The following is a 15484-nucleotide window of genomic DNA, read 5'->3' as shown; positions in this document are numbered from 1 at the left end:
ACTGTGCTGTGGGGTAGGGCACAGGAGCACCACCTGATGGGACAAAGAAGCCCCCACGCGCGGAGCACAGCCTTAGGTTTTTAAACCATGCTTACAGTGTTCTATTTTTTTTCCATTTCTTTAGTGATAGTGAAATATACATAATAATATACATAATATTTGTTATGTTAACCATTTGTTTTATATTTTGGGTACTGGGGATTGAACCCAGAGGCAATTTGCCACTGAACCACATCCCCAGCCCTTTTTATTTTTTTATAAAGGGTTTTGCTGAGTTGCTGAGGCTGGCTTTCAGCTTGTGATCCTCCTGCCTCAGCCTCCCAAGCTGCTGGGGTTAGGGGCATGAACCACCACACCTGACTAATTTTAACCATTGGTAAATGTACAGTTTAGTGGCATTAAGTGTTTGCATAATGCTGTGTACCCATCACCATTATCTCTACCCAGGATTTTTTTTTTTTAATATTTTTTTTTGTAGTTGTAGATGGACAGCATGCCTTTATTTTACTTGTTTATTTCTATGTGGTGCTGAGGATCGAACCCAGTGCCTCACGCATGCTACGCAAGTGCTCTACTACTGAGCTACAGCCCCAGCCCTCTACCCAGAATTTTTTATCATCCCCACCATAAACTCTGTGCGCATTAAACACTAACAGCCCCCTCTGCAGCCCCTGGTAACCTCTGTCCTATGTAGTCTCCTTGGATTTGTGTGTTCTAGGAACCTCACGTAGGTGGATTCGTCCAGGTTTGCCCTTTTGCAATTGACTTCTTTCACTTAGTACAGTGTTCAGGGTCCGTCCACATTGTGGAATGTATCGAAATTTCATTCTTTTTAAATCTTCACAATTGTGCATCGTACGGCTGTGCTCGCTTCGTCTACCCACTCACCCACCCGTGGACACTTGAGGTGTGTCCACCTTTGGCTGTTGTGACTAGTATGGCTGTGAACATGGGTATGCAAACATCTGTTCAAGTTCCTCCTTTCATTTCAATCTTGGGGTTGGTACCTCGGAGCGCAGTTGCTGGGTTGTGTGGTGATCCTGTGTTTGAAGGTGAGGAAGCACAAGTGAGCTTCACAGTGGCTGCGGCATTTTACATTTTCTCTGCGTCCTCGTCAGCACTTATTATTTGCAGGCTTTGATGATAGCTGTCCTGGGGGGTGTGAAGCGGCATCTCACTGTAGTTTTGGTTGGCATTTCCCTGATGACTCATGACGTTTGCAGAGCAGTTTGTTAACATTTAGGGAAAGTTGGGATGACTTACTTCCAAAGGTCAGAGGAAGGCAAGGACTTGACTTGCTTTTATATCCTTGGTATGAACAGGTGCTACTTCTGTAGTCATCACTTTAAAATCGACGAGTATGAGTATGAGTGTGAGTGTGGGCTGTGCACTGAACCCGGGCCTCAAGCGGGCTGGGCAAGCACTCTGCCCCGGGCCTCAAGCGGGCTGGGCAAGCACTCTGCCCCGGAGCGACACTCCCAGTGGGAATTTTTTCTTTAACCTTTAGCTGTCCTTTTGTACATCAATTCACAAAAGACTGCAGTTTAACTGTTATTGTGTGTGTAAAGAACTTTGAACACCTCAGGGAGCCCAGGAGGCCTTCAGAACTCATGGGCTCTTTTCAGAGAAAGGCTTTCTGTGACCCCAAGCAGAGGCCTCTGCCTCACACCAGTTGCCATCTCCAGTATAGTTCGTATTCCGGCTGGGGCACCGCTGCCCCAGGCCTACTCTCTGCTCTTGGCCCTGCCGCTGTCCTCAGTGGTCAGAGCCCAGCCCCGTGCCTCTGGGAGCCATCTCGGCATTCCCTTGTTACCACGTGCCAGGGATGCTCACCCGCAGCCACCGTGGGCCAGGGTCTTTTTGGCTCTGTGTGCAGAACTGGCCAAGGGTAGGAACCTGATAAACAGTGCCTAGAGGGAACCATGTGGCAGTCTGGAGTTGGGGTCAGGAAACCCTGTCTGAAAGGGCACAGAGTGTCAGTCAGAGCTTCCGATTGATCTATCCTGTGTGGTGTTCTGCTTGCAGAATTAGCACATTACGCAATCGTATTTGCAGCTGTTGTAGAGATGATCACAATCAGTCTCCCATCTTATAACAGATCCCCTTCCCTCCTCCTCATAGACTGTGAGCCACACAAGGACAGGGCAAGGCCCTCTTGTCTGGGGCCTGGCAGAGAAACTGTCCACAAGTGGACTGGCCAGCGGGGTTGTCTCCTCTGTTGGGACTGCATAATTCAAGGAGCCTCTGATGTAAAATAGCTAAATAGCTGTATTTGTTAGAAAGTTTTAAAATTTATTCTTTGAAGTTAAGCCCAAACCTGAACTTCCTAGAACTCACTTTTGACGAACTTTTTTTTTTTTTGGCCTTTGTAGAGCCAGGGAATACTCAGTGTCATTGGTTAAGGACTGTATTGTAGCTAGACATGACACACCTGTGATCCCAGTGACTCAGAAGGCTGAGACCCAGTCTCAGCCTGCCTCAGCAGCTTAGCAAGACCCTATCTCAAAATAAAAAATAAAAAGGACTGGGGATGTGGCTCAGTGGTTAAGCATCCCTGGGTTCAATCCCCAGTACCAAAAATAAAACTAAAAAATAACTGTATTGTAAGCTTTAACATTGTTCAGAAGTGGTCAGTCATTTATGATCAAAATCTGACCGACCACAGGAACTTGGCTGAAGTAAACTGCAGCAGATCCGCACAGCAAAGCACCAGGCAGCCACAGTGGAAGCTGCAGAAGTATATGTGCAGGCGTGGGAGGGTGCTCCTGGGTGCTGGTTTCTGTTCTCGTGACTAGAAGGCTCAGGGGTCACTCCAGTTGGACTGGGCTAACTGGGCTGCGCAAAATAACCACACAAGAGACACAAATACCTTTTTCTTTGGGGTCGCTGTGATGGCTCCTCTGATCTTAAAGGTCCGCAGAAAGAGAGAGAGAGCAAGAGCACTCGCTGAGGAGAAGCTATTCAAATGAGGCAAGGGGTCAGGTTTCAGGGGGCTGAGTCTATCTTCATGATGTCCACTGTCAGCAGGTTGACTGACATCTGGGTAGGCCATACCCAAAGGTACAATAAGAGAAGGGGACACACACACAAGGCACTTCCATGGAAGATTCTATCCTAAACAGGGCAAGGGGTCGGGGCTGGGGATGTGGCTCAAGCAGTAGTGCGCTCGCCTGGCATGCGTGCAGCCCGGGTTCGATCCTCAATACCACATACAAACAAAGATGTTGTGTCTGCCGAAAACTAAAAAATAAATATTAAAAAAATTCTCTCTCTCTCTCTCTCTCTCTCTCTCTCTCTCTTTAAAAAAAAAAAAAACACAGGGCAAGGGGTTGTATTACAAAGGAACAGGTGAGCGTAGCTTCACTCATGGGGCTGTAGCAAGACACACCCAGGCACAAGACACCGACCCTCAGACCCAAGAAGGGTGGGGAAAGCTCTGCCACATTTCTGTGACTGAGCACCTCAGCACCCAGCCGGGGAGTGTGACTCAGTCACGTGTAAGGTTGGCCTCCCACACCTGGGGCATCCTGATTATTTTTTTAATTCATTTTATAATAGACTATGTATGTAGTGAGTACCTGTTTCATGCCAGGGTCTGGCCCAGGTGCCAGGAAGAGAACAGTAGGGCCCCTGACCACTGGGTCGGGTCCCGTTGGGGAGGTCATTAGGGAGTCAGCAGTGAGTGCACACTGTGGGGTCCTGTGTGTGAGCCGTGCTGACCTGCTTGTCTGTTTCAGGGCATTGCTCAGGCTGCCAGATACATTTACCGACGACTCATCAATGATGGGATTCTGAGCCAAGCATTCAGCATCGCTCCCGTGAGATCCTGTTTCGTTCTTTCCTTCCCCTGTCATTAGCCGTGTGTTGTTGTTCGAAGTTACTCACTCTGCTCTTCGTCCTCCAGGAATACCGGCTGGTTGTGGTGGGGCACAGCCTGGGCGCAGGAGCAGCTGCCCTGTTGGCCATCATGCTCCGGAGCTCCTACCCCCAAGTCCGGGCCTATGCCTTCTCCCCGCCCCGAGGGCTGTTAAGGTAATGCCATGCTGTCCAGCGCTTAACAGGGGCTGCCCACAAGCTGTCTGGTCCACTTATCTTTTTGGGGAACCAGGGATTGAACCCAGAGGTGCTTAACCACTGAGTCACATCCCCAGCCCTTTTTTGAGACAGGGTCTTACTACGTTGCTTAGGGCCTCACTAAATTGCTGAGGCTAACTTTGAACTTGATCCTCCCGCTTTAGCCTCCTGAGCTGAAATGATGTAAATCCAAGATTCATTTTATAATAGACTATTTTTTAGAGCAGATTTGGGTTCACAGCTGAATTGAGCAAAGGTACAGAAAGTCCCTGTCTCCCCCACACTTGCAAGCCTCCCCCATTGTCAGCACCCCCAGCTGTCACCTGTCACCTCTGATAAACCTACATTGTCACATCTCTGTCACCTAGTATCCGTAGTTTGTGTTAGGGAGTCTCTAGGACGTGTACATTCTATGGATCTGGATAAATAATGACATTCTTATGAATTTGCAAAGTATTTTTCTTTGCTGATTCATTATTCTGATTGGACTGTCCTCTGTAACCTTTCACCCTGATTATTTTTTTTAATTGTACCACAGTTAAAAAAAAAAAAAAAAGACAAATTAAGAATAAAAAATAAGAGAATAAAAAAGGGCCTTGTGCCTAATTATAGAAAATTGGGAAAATATAGAAAAGTGAAGAGATAAAAGATCCTTTATTTTCCCCCCCTCCCAGTGCTAGGGATGGAACCCAGGGCCTAGATGTAGTAGGCAAGTGCTCTACCACTGAGCTACACTCCAGCCCCTACAATTTTTTAAATAAAATTAAAAACTCAGAGTAGGGAGCATAGCTGGTGCAGTGGTATGTGCCTGTTGTCCCAGCTACCACGAGGCTGAGGCAAGTGGGGGGTTACTTGAGCCTAGGAGTTTAAGGTGGGCCTGAAACCTCATCCCAAAAATTCATGTAGAGAGAGTTCATTGTGTGAGCTTCTATTTAATTAGCTTCAGTACAATAATCTATCAACATATGGCTCATCTTTTTATGTACCTTCACCCTACTTCCCACGTCCCCCACAGCTGAGTTAACTTGGAAGCAAATCTGAGAGAGCATATCATTTTATCTGTAAATAACCCTAATATAAGTAAAAGATAAAGGGGTTAGGGGCTGAGAAAAGGGGGATCACAAACTGAAACTGATTTCCATGTAACTGTAAAACTCTAAAAAAGAAAAGAAAGAAGAAAAGATAAAGGGCTTGGTAATTTTGTTTTGTTTTGTTTTGTTTTGGGGGGTGAACTGGGGATTGAACCAGGGGCACTCTACTACTGAGCTACATCCCCAGCCCTTTTTATTTTTTGAGATGGGGTCTCACCAAGTTGACCAGGCTGGTCTCAGACTTGTGATCCTACAGCTGCAGTCTCTTGAGTAACTGGAATTGCAGGCACATGCTCCACTGCACCCAGCCACCCAGCTTTAATTTTTTAATAATTTCTTAATATCTAGTAATAGAATCACATTTCCCCAGCTGTCTCCTAAATGTTTTACAATTGGTTTGTCTGTATTAGGATCCAAAACAAGTTTCTTACATTGTATATGGTGCATTTGCCTTGCAACTGTCGTTTTTTGGAGGGAGATGGGTTCCAAGGACTGAACTCAAGGGCACTTGACAACTGATCCACATCCCCAGTCCTATTTTGTATTTTATTTAGAGACAAGGTCTCAGTGAGTTGCTTAGCACCTCACTTTTGCTGAGGCTGGCTTTGAACTCGCAATCCACCTGCCTCAGCCTCCCGAGCCACTGGGATTATAGACGTGCTCCACTGTGCCCGGCTGTACCTGTGTCTTTTAACGTACAGATTTTTCCCCTCTCTTCTGTATTTGTTGAAGAAACCACGTCATGTGTGCTGAAGAACTTGTCCCCTTCTGGATATATATCCATAGTGCCATTGAACATTATCTATCTCACCTAGGTTGTTTGTAGTTCTTTGAAAATGGTACTGAAGGACTTGATCAGATTCAGGGTGCACTTCCTGTCCGAATGACATCGTGGGGATGTGCTTCCTGTTGCATTGCCTCAGCAGCTGTGCTGTGTCTGCTTGCCTCCCATGACATTAGCCCTAATGATTGTTACTGAGATTTGGTTTTTATTGGAGGTTGTAAAATGGTGATAGCCTGCTTCTGTTATTCCTTCTCTGTTAATTAGTTGAAAATTTAAAAACCTATCTGCAAATATCGCTTACTTTGAGGTACGTAGTTCATACAGGAAATTCAAGAGAGATACATAAATGCTGGGATCTTTCCACCTAGCACTGCTGGGAAACAGTCCCTGGCCACATTGACTCCTTAGCCTGTCAACATATGAGCTGTCCTGGCCACGGCCACAGCCACGGGGAGTCCCTTCAGATTGGTTTCTCCAGCCTCTGACCAACCCCAGGTGTTGGCTAGTTTTCTCAACTTTCTGATAAAACAAACTCTCCTAAACTTTTGGGCTTAAAATGGCCTTAATGTTTTTTTTCTCTGTTCAAATTTGGAATCAATCATACTTCAAGGAGTGTCAGTTCCTATTGTGGGAAACAGGACTAATGCAGGGTCAGTTGCGGCTCCTTTTAGCAGAAAGAGGCAGGAAATGGTTTTGTTCAAACCCTTCTCCTGTGTGTGTGTATAAACACAGAGATCAGGGATTGAGAATAGTAACACTAATGTAGTTTCCAACAGTGTGAGTATCAGAAGTAGCTCCAGAGTTCTTTGCAGTTAGTTTGTTCATAGAATCTACCCCTGCTAGGGATATACGATCAAATTGCAGTTGTTTAAAGTCACTTGAAATAACTGATTCATGTATCTCATTTGGCTTTTGATTTTAGAGATTATTTGTGTTATTTGATTTTGTTCTAATTATGTTAATTATTACATTAACAAAATGTTAACATGGTTCCAGAGACAACCCTACAGAGCAGATACCTTCAGAGAAATTTAGTTTCCATCCTGTTCCCTCAAAAATGTCCTTTCTTTCATTCCAGAAGTAACTATGTCTGATTTTTTACTTTTCATTATTATCATATATCAAGCATATCTTCTTCAACTTTTTTTTTTTTTATTTACTTTTTTATATGGTGCTGAGGGTCAAACCCAGTGTCTCACAAGTGCTAAGCAAGCGCTCTGCCACTGAGCCCCAGCCCCGGCCCTCTTCTTAAAGGCAGCTATTATACCTGCTCTTGTGCCTCACTTTTATTCCTTTAACTTCAACAGCATAATCTTTTTTTTTTTTTTTTAAAGAGAGAGAATTTTTTAGTTTTTTTTAGTTTTTCAGCAGACACAACATCTTTGTATGTGGTGCTGAGGATTGAACCCGGGCCGCACGCATGCCAGGCGAGTGCGCTACGGCTTGACCACATCCCCAGCCCCAACAGCATAATCTTTGAGTGCACCATAACAGTACCCAGAACCCTGTCTCACGGCAGTAGAGAACTCATGTGGACGGTTATAGGCTGGACCCAGTTTTCTGTGGACAAATGTTTGGGTGGTGACCAGCCTCTGCTTTTCAAGTAGCACCACAATGAATAGCTTTCTGCCTCTCCTCTTACATTCTTGCCTCTTACATTCTTAGGTAGCTTCTGCTAGGTGGGGTGGCAGGGCCAAAAGTCAACGTGTACCTTGGTCTGCTCTCTGGATCCAGTCTGACGCTTTGCTGTGGAGTCTTCATTGAATGTCCGTGTGGCTCTAATAGAACCTGGCGAGAGCTGCTTTGGCTCAAGCCACTTCTCCCCCCTGGAGGACAGAGAAGAGCTATACCAACCTCCCACTGACCTGGCAGTGTTGCTTTTTTCTCTCTGAAACTGCAGAAGACTGACTTGGCATCTCTCGTTTAAAATTTTCAGCAAATCTCTTTACGAGTACTCCAAGGACTTCATTGTGTCACTTGTCCTGGGAAAGGATGTGATTCCCAGGTCAGTGTGCTGGATGGTTGGTCAGTGGGTTGGGGTAGTTGAAAATACTGAGTACTGAGTCTCAATCTCATCTTTTGCTAAACAGGTTAAGTGTGACCAACTTGGAAGATCTGAAGAAAAGGATCTTGCGAGTGATTGCTCACTCTAATAAGCCTAAGGTAATCTGGGCACCAGTGTTAATGAGGGTCTGCAGGGAGAGGCCTTATGGAGCTCAGGAGCTCTCTGGACTCAGCCTCAGGGAGGGCACTTTAAGCTGTTGCTCTAAATTCTGTTGCTGCCCTCTGAACAGATTTTTGTCTAGGACTTTGATACCTAAGAAAGCAAATGACCAAAGCAAGTACACAAAATGCCAGTTAGGAAGTACTGTAACAGAATAATCCTGTTCTAGTTAAGTGTTTTGCCTTCTGCCAGACTTCCTAGGCCTGTTTTGTGACTATTCTGGTGCTTTTGGTAATATTGTCTGTGGTTAAGAAAATAAGATTTTAAAATAGATTTTAAGGCTGCTAAATCAGATTTTATGTCCACATTATAGATATTATGCAGTTGTAAAGACAGTGATAGAAGCTGGGAGTGTAGATCACTTGCCTAGCATGCATCAACCCCTGGGTTTGATTCTCAGCACTGAAAAAACAGGTACATGCCTGTAATCCCAGCATCTCAGAAGCCTGAGGCAGGAGGATCACAAGTTTGAGGCCAGCCTGGGCAATTCAGACCCTGTCTGAAAATTACTAAAAAGGGCTGGGGATGTAACTCAATGGTAGAGTATCCCTGGATTCAGTCCCTAGTACTGCAATAAATTAATTAATTTTAGAGGAGAGAACATTATATAAGCAGAGGGAGGAGACAAGGAGCTATTTATAGACATGTATGATTGGGTTTTGACAAAAATTTTGAAAAATATATACCAAGGGGCTGGGGATGTGGCTCAAGCGGTAGTGCGCTCGCCTGGCATGCGTGCGGCCCAGGTTCCATCCTCAGCACCACGTACAAACAAAGATGTTGTGTCCACCGAAAAACTAAAAATAAATAAATAAATTCTCTCTCTCTCTCTCTCTCTCTCTCTTTTCCTCCCCCTCTCCCTCCCTCCCTCCCTCTCCTCTCTCTTAAAAAAAAAAAAATATATATATATATACACCAAATTCCAAAATGTGATCTTATTTGGATAATGGAGTTGCAGATGATCATTTCTTTTGTTTTTTAAACATTTATTTTTTTAGTTGTAGTTGGACACAATATATTTTTATGTGGTGCTGAGGATCGAGCCCAGGGCCTCGCACGTGCTAGGCGAGCACTCTACCACTGAGCCACAACCGCAGCCCACTTTTTTCTTTTTTTGACAGGAGAAATAAGTCTTTATTCAGTAGCCAAAGAATGAAAAAGAGGGAGCTTTGCTCATGAATCAGCTTCTCCACTTAAGGGGGCCAGGGTTACAGACACAGATAGGATTAATGATGGTGAGAGACTGGGTAGTAAAGGGGAGGAACACATGACTTTTTTAAGAGATTAGGTAAAGACCTCTTTTTGTTCCTTTTATGGTCCAGTTTTTCCAATCATGGCAGCTGGTATATGTCTTTAGCCTTAGAGTAGGGAGACAGACACAGACATTAGGCAAATTCAGGTCAAATCAACCTTATAGTTCTGGACAAAACATTTCTCAGATGATCAATATGTCTATATGCAAAGCTGAGTAAAATCTGACCCAAAGATTAAGGCAGCAAAGGAGAAAGACACAACATGAAGGCAGAGATGCCAAGTGGTCATATCCCAGTCACCCATTTGATACTTGTAGGTCCAAGTGAAGTCAGAGATTTTAGCAAAAATAGCCTTCAGGTGCCTGAAGAACAGCCGAGGCCCCCCTTTCATCACAGCCCACACAGCAGAGGTGTCTTCAGTTCTTCAACTTTTTTTTGGTTTGTTGCTAATTAAAAACTAAATTATCCTTGTATCAGCCATCCTCTCCAAATTTCCTAGAAGGTAGTTTCTAAAGGCTGGGGTGTAGCTCAGTGGAAGAGCATATGCAAGGCCCTCGGTTCAATCTTTAGCTCCCCACAACCCTGAGAAAGAGAGAAAGAAAAAAAACTAGTATCTAGTATCTTTAAGGGCAGGGTAAAACTAATTTGCAAAATTTCATGAAAAGAATTAAGGCATAAGGCCCAGGGGTCCCATCTCCAGCACCACCAAAATAAAAAGTGATTTTTCTCATCAAAATATGCATAATATAGTTTTTAAATATTGCTACAAGTATGTTGGCTTTATCACACAAGAGGCACCCAACACTGGTTTGGGTGGTTTGGCTGAGAGGACTTCCTGAACCTGAGGGTTGCTGCCACCTAACAGTCCTGTGAGATCCCTCTGGTAAGGGTGGCAAATCCTCAGAGGACCAATGTTCTGTCTTGGTTCTCGCCCTCAGTACAAGATCTTGCTTCAAGGCTGCTGGTACGAACTGTTTGGAGGGAACCCTGATAACTTCCCAACCGAACTGGATGGGGGTGACCAGGGAGACCTGACACAGCCTCTTCTTGGGGAGCAGAGTCTGCTGACACACTGGTCCCCAGCATACAGCTCCTCCAGTGATTCCCCACTTGACTCTTCACCCAAGTACCCGCCTCTGTATCCTCCTGGCAGGATCATCCACCTGGAGGAAGAGGGCAACTCAGGGAGGTGAGTGTGAGGGTGTGCAGGTCTGCACTCACCACCAGGGGAAGAAAGCATGTGCTGGAGACCAAACTCAAGAAACGCTCACTAGCTAGTATTTTCTTCTCTGTTGAAGGTTTGGCTGCTGGGCTGCTGCTCGGTATAGAGCAAGGTGGTCACATGAAGCAGAATTCAGCAAAATACTCATAGGCCCAAAGATGCTGACAGACCACATGCCAGACATCCTGATGAGAGCCTTGGACAGCATGGTGGCTGACAGAGCAGCCTGTCTCTCCTGTCCAGGACAAGGGGTCTCTAATACAGATGTGGTGTAATCAGGTATCCTGGAAATGGCCCCAGAACAATGGATTCACACATTAATTCTTAAACCAACTTAATGCGCAAATAACTTCCATGATGCCAGTACACTGGATGCCCACTGACAGGAATCTGATGGGTACTCAATTTAATGAGCTTCAAGATGACTCAACAGTCCGTTGGAACTACTTTTGATCATAGTGGCAGCAGGATCAGGAGTCAGGGAAGCGTGCCAAGACTACAGGGCTGCCAAGACAGCAATGTGGGGAAGCCAGGTGGAAGCAGCTCCCCCACCCACGCCACCTAAGAACGGCCCCAAAAGGGCAGGAATCCAACGGCATTTGAAGACCCTAAATGGACTGTAGCCTTCCCCCCTCAGGGTCTTGTCCTGCCACCACTTAGGTGGGTCTGAACTTGGATGACAGGTGTATAGTTTATTTTTCCATATCTCAGGGTACTAAGGGCAGCCCTGAGCTCTGTCTTCAAATGAAGATGAGCCAGGTCGGGAGGTAAGCAAAGGCCACTCCTGCTCCCTCAGCCTATGGCTCTGCCTGTGTTTACACCACCTGGGTGTTTAAACAGCGAGAGTTGATAGTTTGATTCTCATGTATTATTTTGGCTCTGAGGCCAGCCAGTGGGTTCAGAAGTTTAAAAAATAAAGTACTTGCACACCATGAGTAGTATTTCCAGGTAGGTTCGCTTTACTGAGTTGTTTTACAGCAATTGTGTTTTAAGTATTGGCTTTTTCTGCCTACTGTAAACAAAAATGAAATCTTACATTTTCTGGGCATTCTGGCTAAATATTAAAGATGCACAAGTACTCCGTTTCACCCACAAGACCAATAAATAAATGGTTGAGGAATTTCTCTGAAAAGCATAAACCCACAAGGATGGGGGAAAGCCAGAGACAAGAATGGTTGGCTCAAGAATGACTCCCAACTGAGCGCCGTGACCACCTGTGATCCCCGTGGCTCAGGAGGCTGAGGCAGGATTTCGAGTTCAAAGCCAGCATCAGCAAGTGAAACCCTAAGCAACTTGGACCCTGTCTCTAAATAAAAAAGGCTGGGGATGTGGTTCAGAGATTAAGCACCCATGGGTTCAGTCCCTGGTACCCAAAAAAAAAAAAGATTCCCAAGTAGGAAAGATGAGCTAGCTGGCTCACCACCCAGGTTCCTAGGAACTGAGCAGATGTGAAAACAGCTTGGTCCAAGGGGTCTGAGGGGGAGGAAAAATCTGGTCTGGCCCTTTGCTCTCGGGCAGAGGGTGGGGTCTGCGCATCAGCAGTTGAGGAAAAGGAATGACCTTCCTCAGCATTTCTCACTCTACTCCCTGGACAATCGGGGAGAACATGCCAGGCAAATCTGACCTCTGGAGACCTTGCTCAGGTAGGCCCCTAGCTGTCTCAGCCATGTCTCTTAAGTTTACATGGGTTCAATCCCCCTTCTGAAGGGAGAAGGGGACAAATATCATAAGAGTACCCCACTGCTGCCAGGTTTGCCTCAAAACACAAGTTTCTACACTTCGTGGGGGCAGATGGTGAGAACTGACTTGCTGCCCTAGTGCCACCACATGCTCCCTTACCAATGAGGAACAAGAACAGAAGTGACAAAGAATACATAGGCTGAAGCTCCAAACAACCCCAAGCTGAAGCTGGGGCCAGAGAGTGCTGTCATCGCAAAACTGACCCAAAGAGCTAAACAGTGAAGAGTTAAAGAACATCTGAACTGAAAGCATGAGATAAATTATCAATCTAAAATTTTAGAACAGGCCATGTGTATCACAGTAGAATGGCTATTTTCAAAGATGTAAAGGCTCAAAAATACACACTTTCCCTTCCCCCATGTTCTCAGGAATCTCTTGGAGAAGTTATTCATCAGGATGAAAGAAATAAAAGATCAACATATAAGAGGTGGATGTCATCAAATGATTTTGAGACTTAGGAAAATCTTGAGACTCAGACAACAGATGGATGCTGACAGTTGAACTTTTAGTGAGTACACAGAAGCTGGGTGTGTTGGCCCACACCTGTAATCCCGGAGGCTCAGGAGGCTGAGGCAGGAGGATCTTGAGTTCAAAGCCAGCCTCAGCAACGGCAAAGTGCTGAGCAACTCAGTAAGATCCCATCTCTAATTGAATACAAAGTAGGGTTGGGAATGTGGCTCAGTGAGTTCAATCCCCAGGACCCTACCCCAAAAAAATAAGTACACAGAAAACCAAATTAAACATTATCCCAAAAATGTAGGAAAAGGGGAAAAAAGAAAGGCAGAGTTACTACAAGGGAAAAATAGAAGTAGTTAGTTTATATAGCAATAATCACATAGATGCTTAAAAAAAAAAATCAGTATTTCAAGAATGGGAAGTGTTTGAGGAGGAGGGTTGCAGTCAGGAGAGAGAGCCTCAAGTCTTTCACCATGGGAGTATATCTGAAAGATTCAACAAACAGGAAAAGCATAAATTTAGGTGTGTAGTAAATATCAAATTTTCAATTGGTACAGCATTTGCAAACAGGGCTCTAGGTTCAGTGCCCAGCACTACAAAAATAACCTGGAGTATTACCTCTGGAGGGCATGAAAGGAATAAGAGACTGCTGTCCTTTGTAACAAACTTTCAGAACTTTTATCTTTAAAAACTGCTTACTTACCTTTGGTTTAAAAAAAGAAAGAAAACTCAAAAATATAAGACTTTTCAAGGAAAACTGATTCTTCTTTTTTTTTTAATAGTTATTTTTTAGTTTTTGGTGGACACAACATCTTTATTTTATTTTTATGTGGTGCTGAGGATTGAACCCAGCGCCCCGCGCATGCCAGGCGAGCGCGCTACTGCTTGAGCCACATCCCCAGCCCCAAGGAAAACTGATTCTAACATCAACTTTTTATGTATGTTTGAGACATAACGGGTTGAGGTGATGTAGTCCACCCCCCACCCTACCAAGCTCTCAACACTGGGATATTGGCCCTGAGCTCTGGCCTAGGACACACGCACATGCACACACATGTCCCAGCATGCCTATCTCCACATGGACAGCTTGCAACAATTCAACAGGCCCAAACATGACCCCCACTCCCCGCCCCCCCCCCCCAACACACACACACACACTGTATGGTTCAGCTATGGACTCGCCCACTTTTCCCCTACAGGTGACTCCCTTTGTCCCTCCAGTGTGAAAATGAAAACCTAGCAATCCAGGATTTTAAAATCCACTTTAAAGTGAGACAAACACACTAGGAGCTTGTTCATCAAATTCTCAAAAATTCGAGTATTACCAGTCATATGATTCAAGAATTTATTAAGTCATACATGCAAAACATACTGCTAATTGCATTAGCAAAAGATCAATGTAAAAACACTGCACAATTCTGCAACTGTCAATTTAAAAAATTTTGTTCTAGTGGTTGAAAGGTCCAACATTGTGTTCTTGCCAGTGAGTTTAAGTTGTACAGAACATTGTTAGCACTAGCACAGTTTACAGAACCTCACAGACCCAAAGGAACATCATTAGGCAAAGCCACAACAGGAAGCATGTGTGTGTGTGTGTGTGTGTGTGTGTGTGTGTGTGTGTGAGGTAAACAGGGTCAGTATTAGTCACGTGACAGTGTTGGTAATCTGGCAAGACAGTGATGTTAAGAAGGTTCATAGTTGAAGAATATCTAAAATATTTTAAAAACTGTAAAGCTGCAACACATGATTTTTACACCTAGTTACTAGAAAACTAAGGAAAGCACTTATTAGCTTTGAATAAAGTAACATGAAAACAGGAATGCACTTTTACTAACCTACAAAAAAACTGATGCATTATCAGAAAGATTTATAGTACAAGTAGGAGTCATATTGCTCATTAAGAAGGGGTTCTATAAGAAAAGCACTTACTAAGTTAGCAACTATGGGAATGGCCGTTCAAAAGTGAATCAAATGCCCAATTCTGGGAGGGATGGCAAGTATAGGAAAATGGAGAAGCTTAAGAAAAGACACTTAATACCGACCTTTCTTCATCTACTGCATTTGACAGAAATTAATCTTTAAAAATCTTTACCCGTGACACTTTTTTATTCAGTTGAATTATTCTGTGTACAATGTAGTGTAAATTAATCTCCACTTATATTTAGTCAAAATACTGTCTTCATCCTTTGATCACGTCGTGTTTCACACACTCCACCCAGCACACCCACGACTAGGAACAGAATACTTCATTAGAGGAAACACGTGAATGAGAGTTCTGTTCAAAGTCTCTGCAAAAGCTAGTCGACTGATTTAAAAAAAAAAAAAAAACTCACTATGAAATCAGAAACTTATCCAAAGAGCTGAGTTATACTCATTTCATTACGACATACAGTACAGTTACGTGGTGAACATGGGCTGATAAGTTACTGATGCATTAAACGGCAACATTTCATCATTAAGGAGGCTGTGCTGCTTCACAGGATCTCAAACTACTCGGAAAGCATCTGCACCTCCTGACTTCAGAAGCGCAGTCTTCTTAGACAAAGGTCTCCCAACAGTTTAGTGCTCAGTGTTCTCAGCACAACGCAACTTAGTTCAGAAGGTATTTTGGCAACTCTTAATCTGAGCAAGAATAGGGGC

The 15484-nt window shown here is 44.4% G+C and overlaps 1 protein-coding gene across 1 annotated transcript in view; it reads left to right on the top strand.

Annotated features, from left to right (window-relative positions):
• Window positions 1–11583, top strand: part of Daglb (diacylglycerol lipase beta) — a 28761-nt gene extending 17178 nt beyond the window's left edge. The window contains exons 10-15 of the mRNA XM_071605643.1: window positions 3738–3818; window positions 3905–4032; window positions 7886–7954; window positions 8040–8112; window positions 10365–10615; window positions 10725–11583. Of these exons, the coding sequence (XP_071461744.1) occupies window positions 3738–3818; window positions 3905–4032; window positions 7886–7954; window positions 8040–8112; window positions 10365–10615; window positions 10725–10923 (801 nt within the window). The 3' untranslated portion in view covers window positions 10924–11583. The remainder of the gene's footprint in view (window positions 1–3737; window positions 3819–3904; window positions 4033–7885; window positions 7955–8039; window positions 8113–10364; window positions 10616–10724) is intronic.
• Window positions 11584–15484: the final 3901 nt, after the last annotated feature.

Source organism: Marmota flaviventris, chromosome 19 (assembly GCF_047511675.1).
Source record: "Marmota flaviventris isolate mMarFla1 chromosome 19, mMarFla1.hap1, whole genome shotgun sequence".
Lineage (NCBI taxonomy): Eukaryota > Metazoa > Chordata > Mammalia > Rodentia > Sciuridae > Marmota > Marmota flaviventris.
The sequence above is the reverse complement of the archived record's forward strand: the minus strand, read 5'-3'. Positions and strand labels throughout refer to the sequence as shown.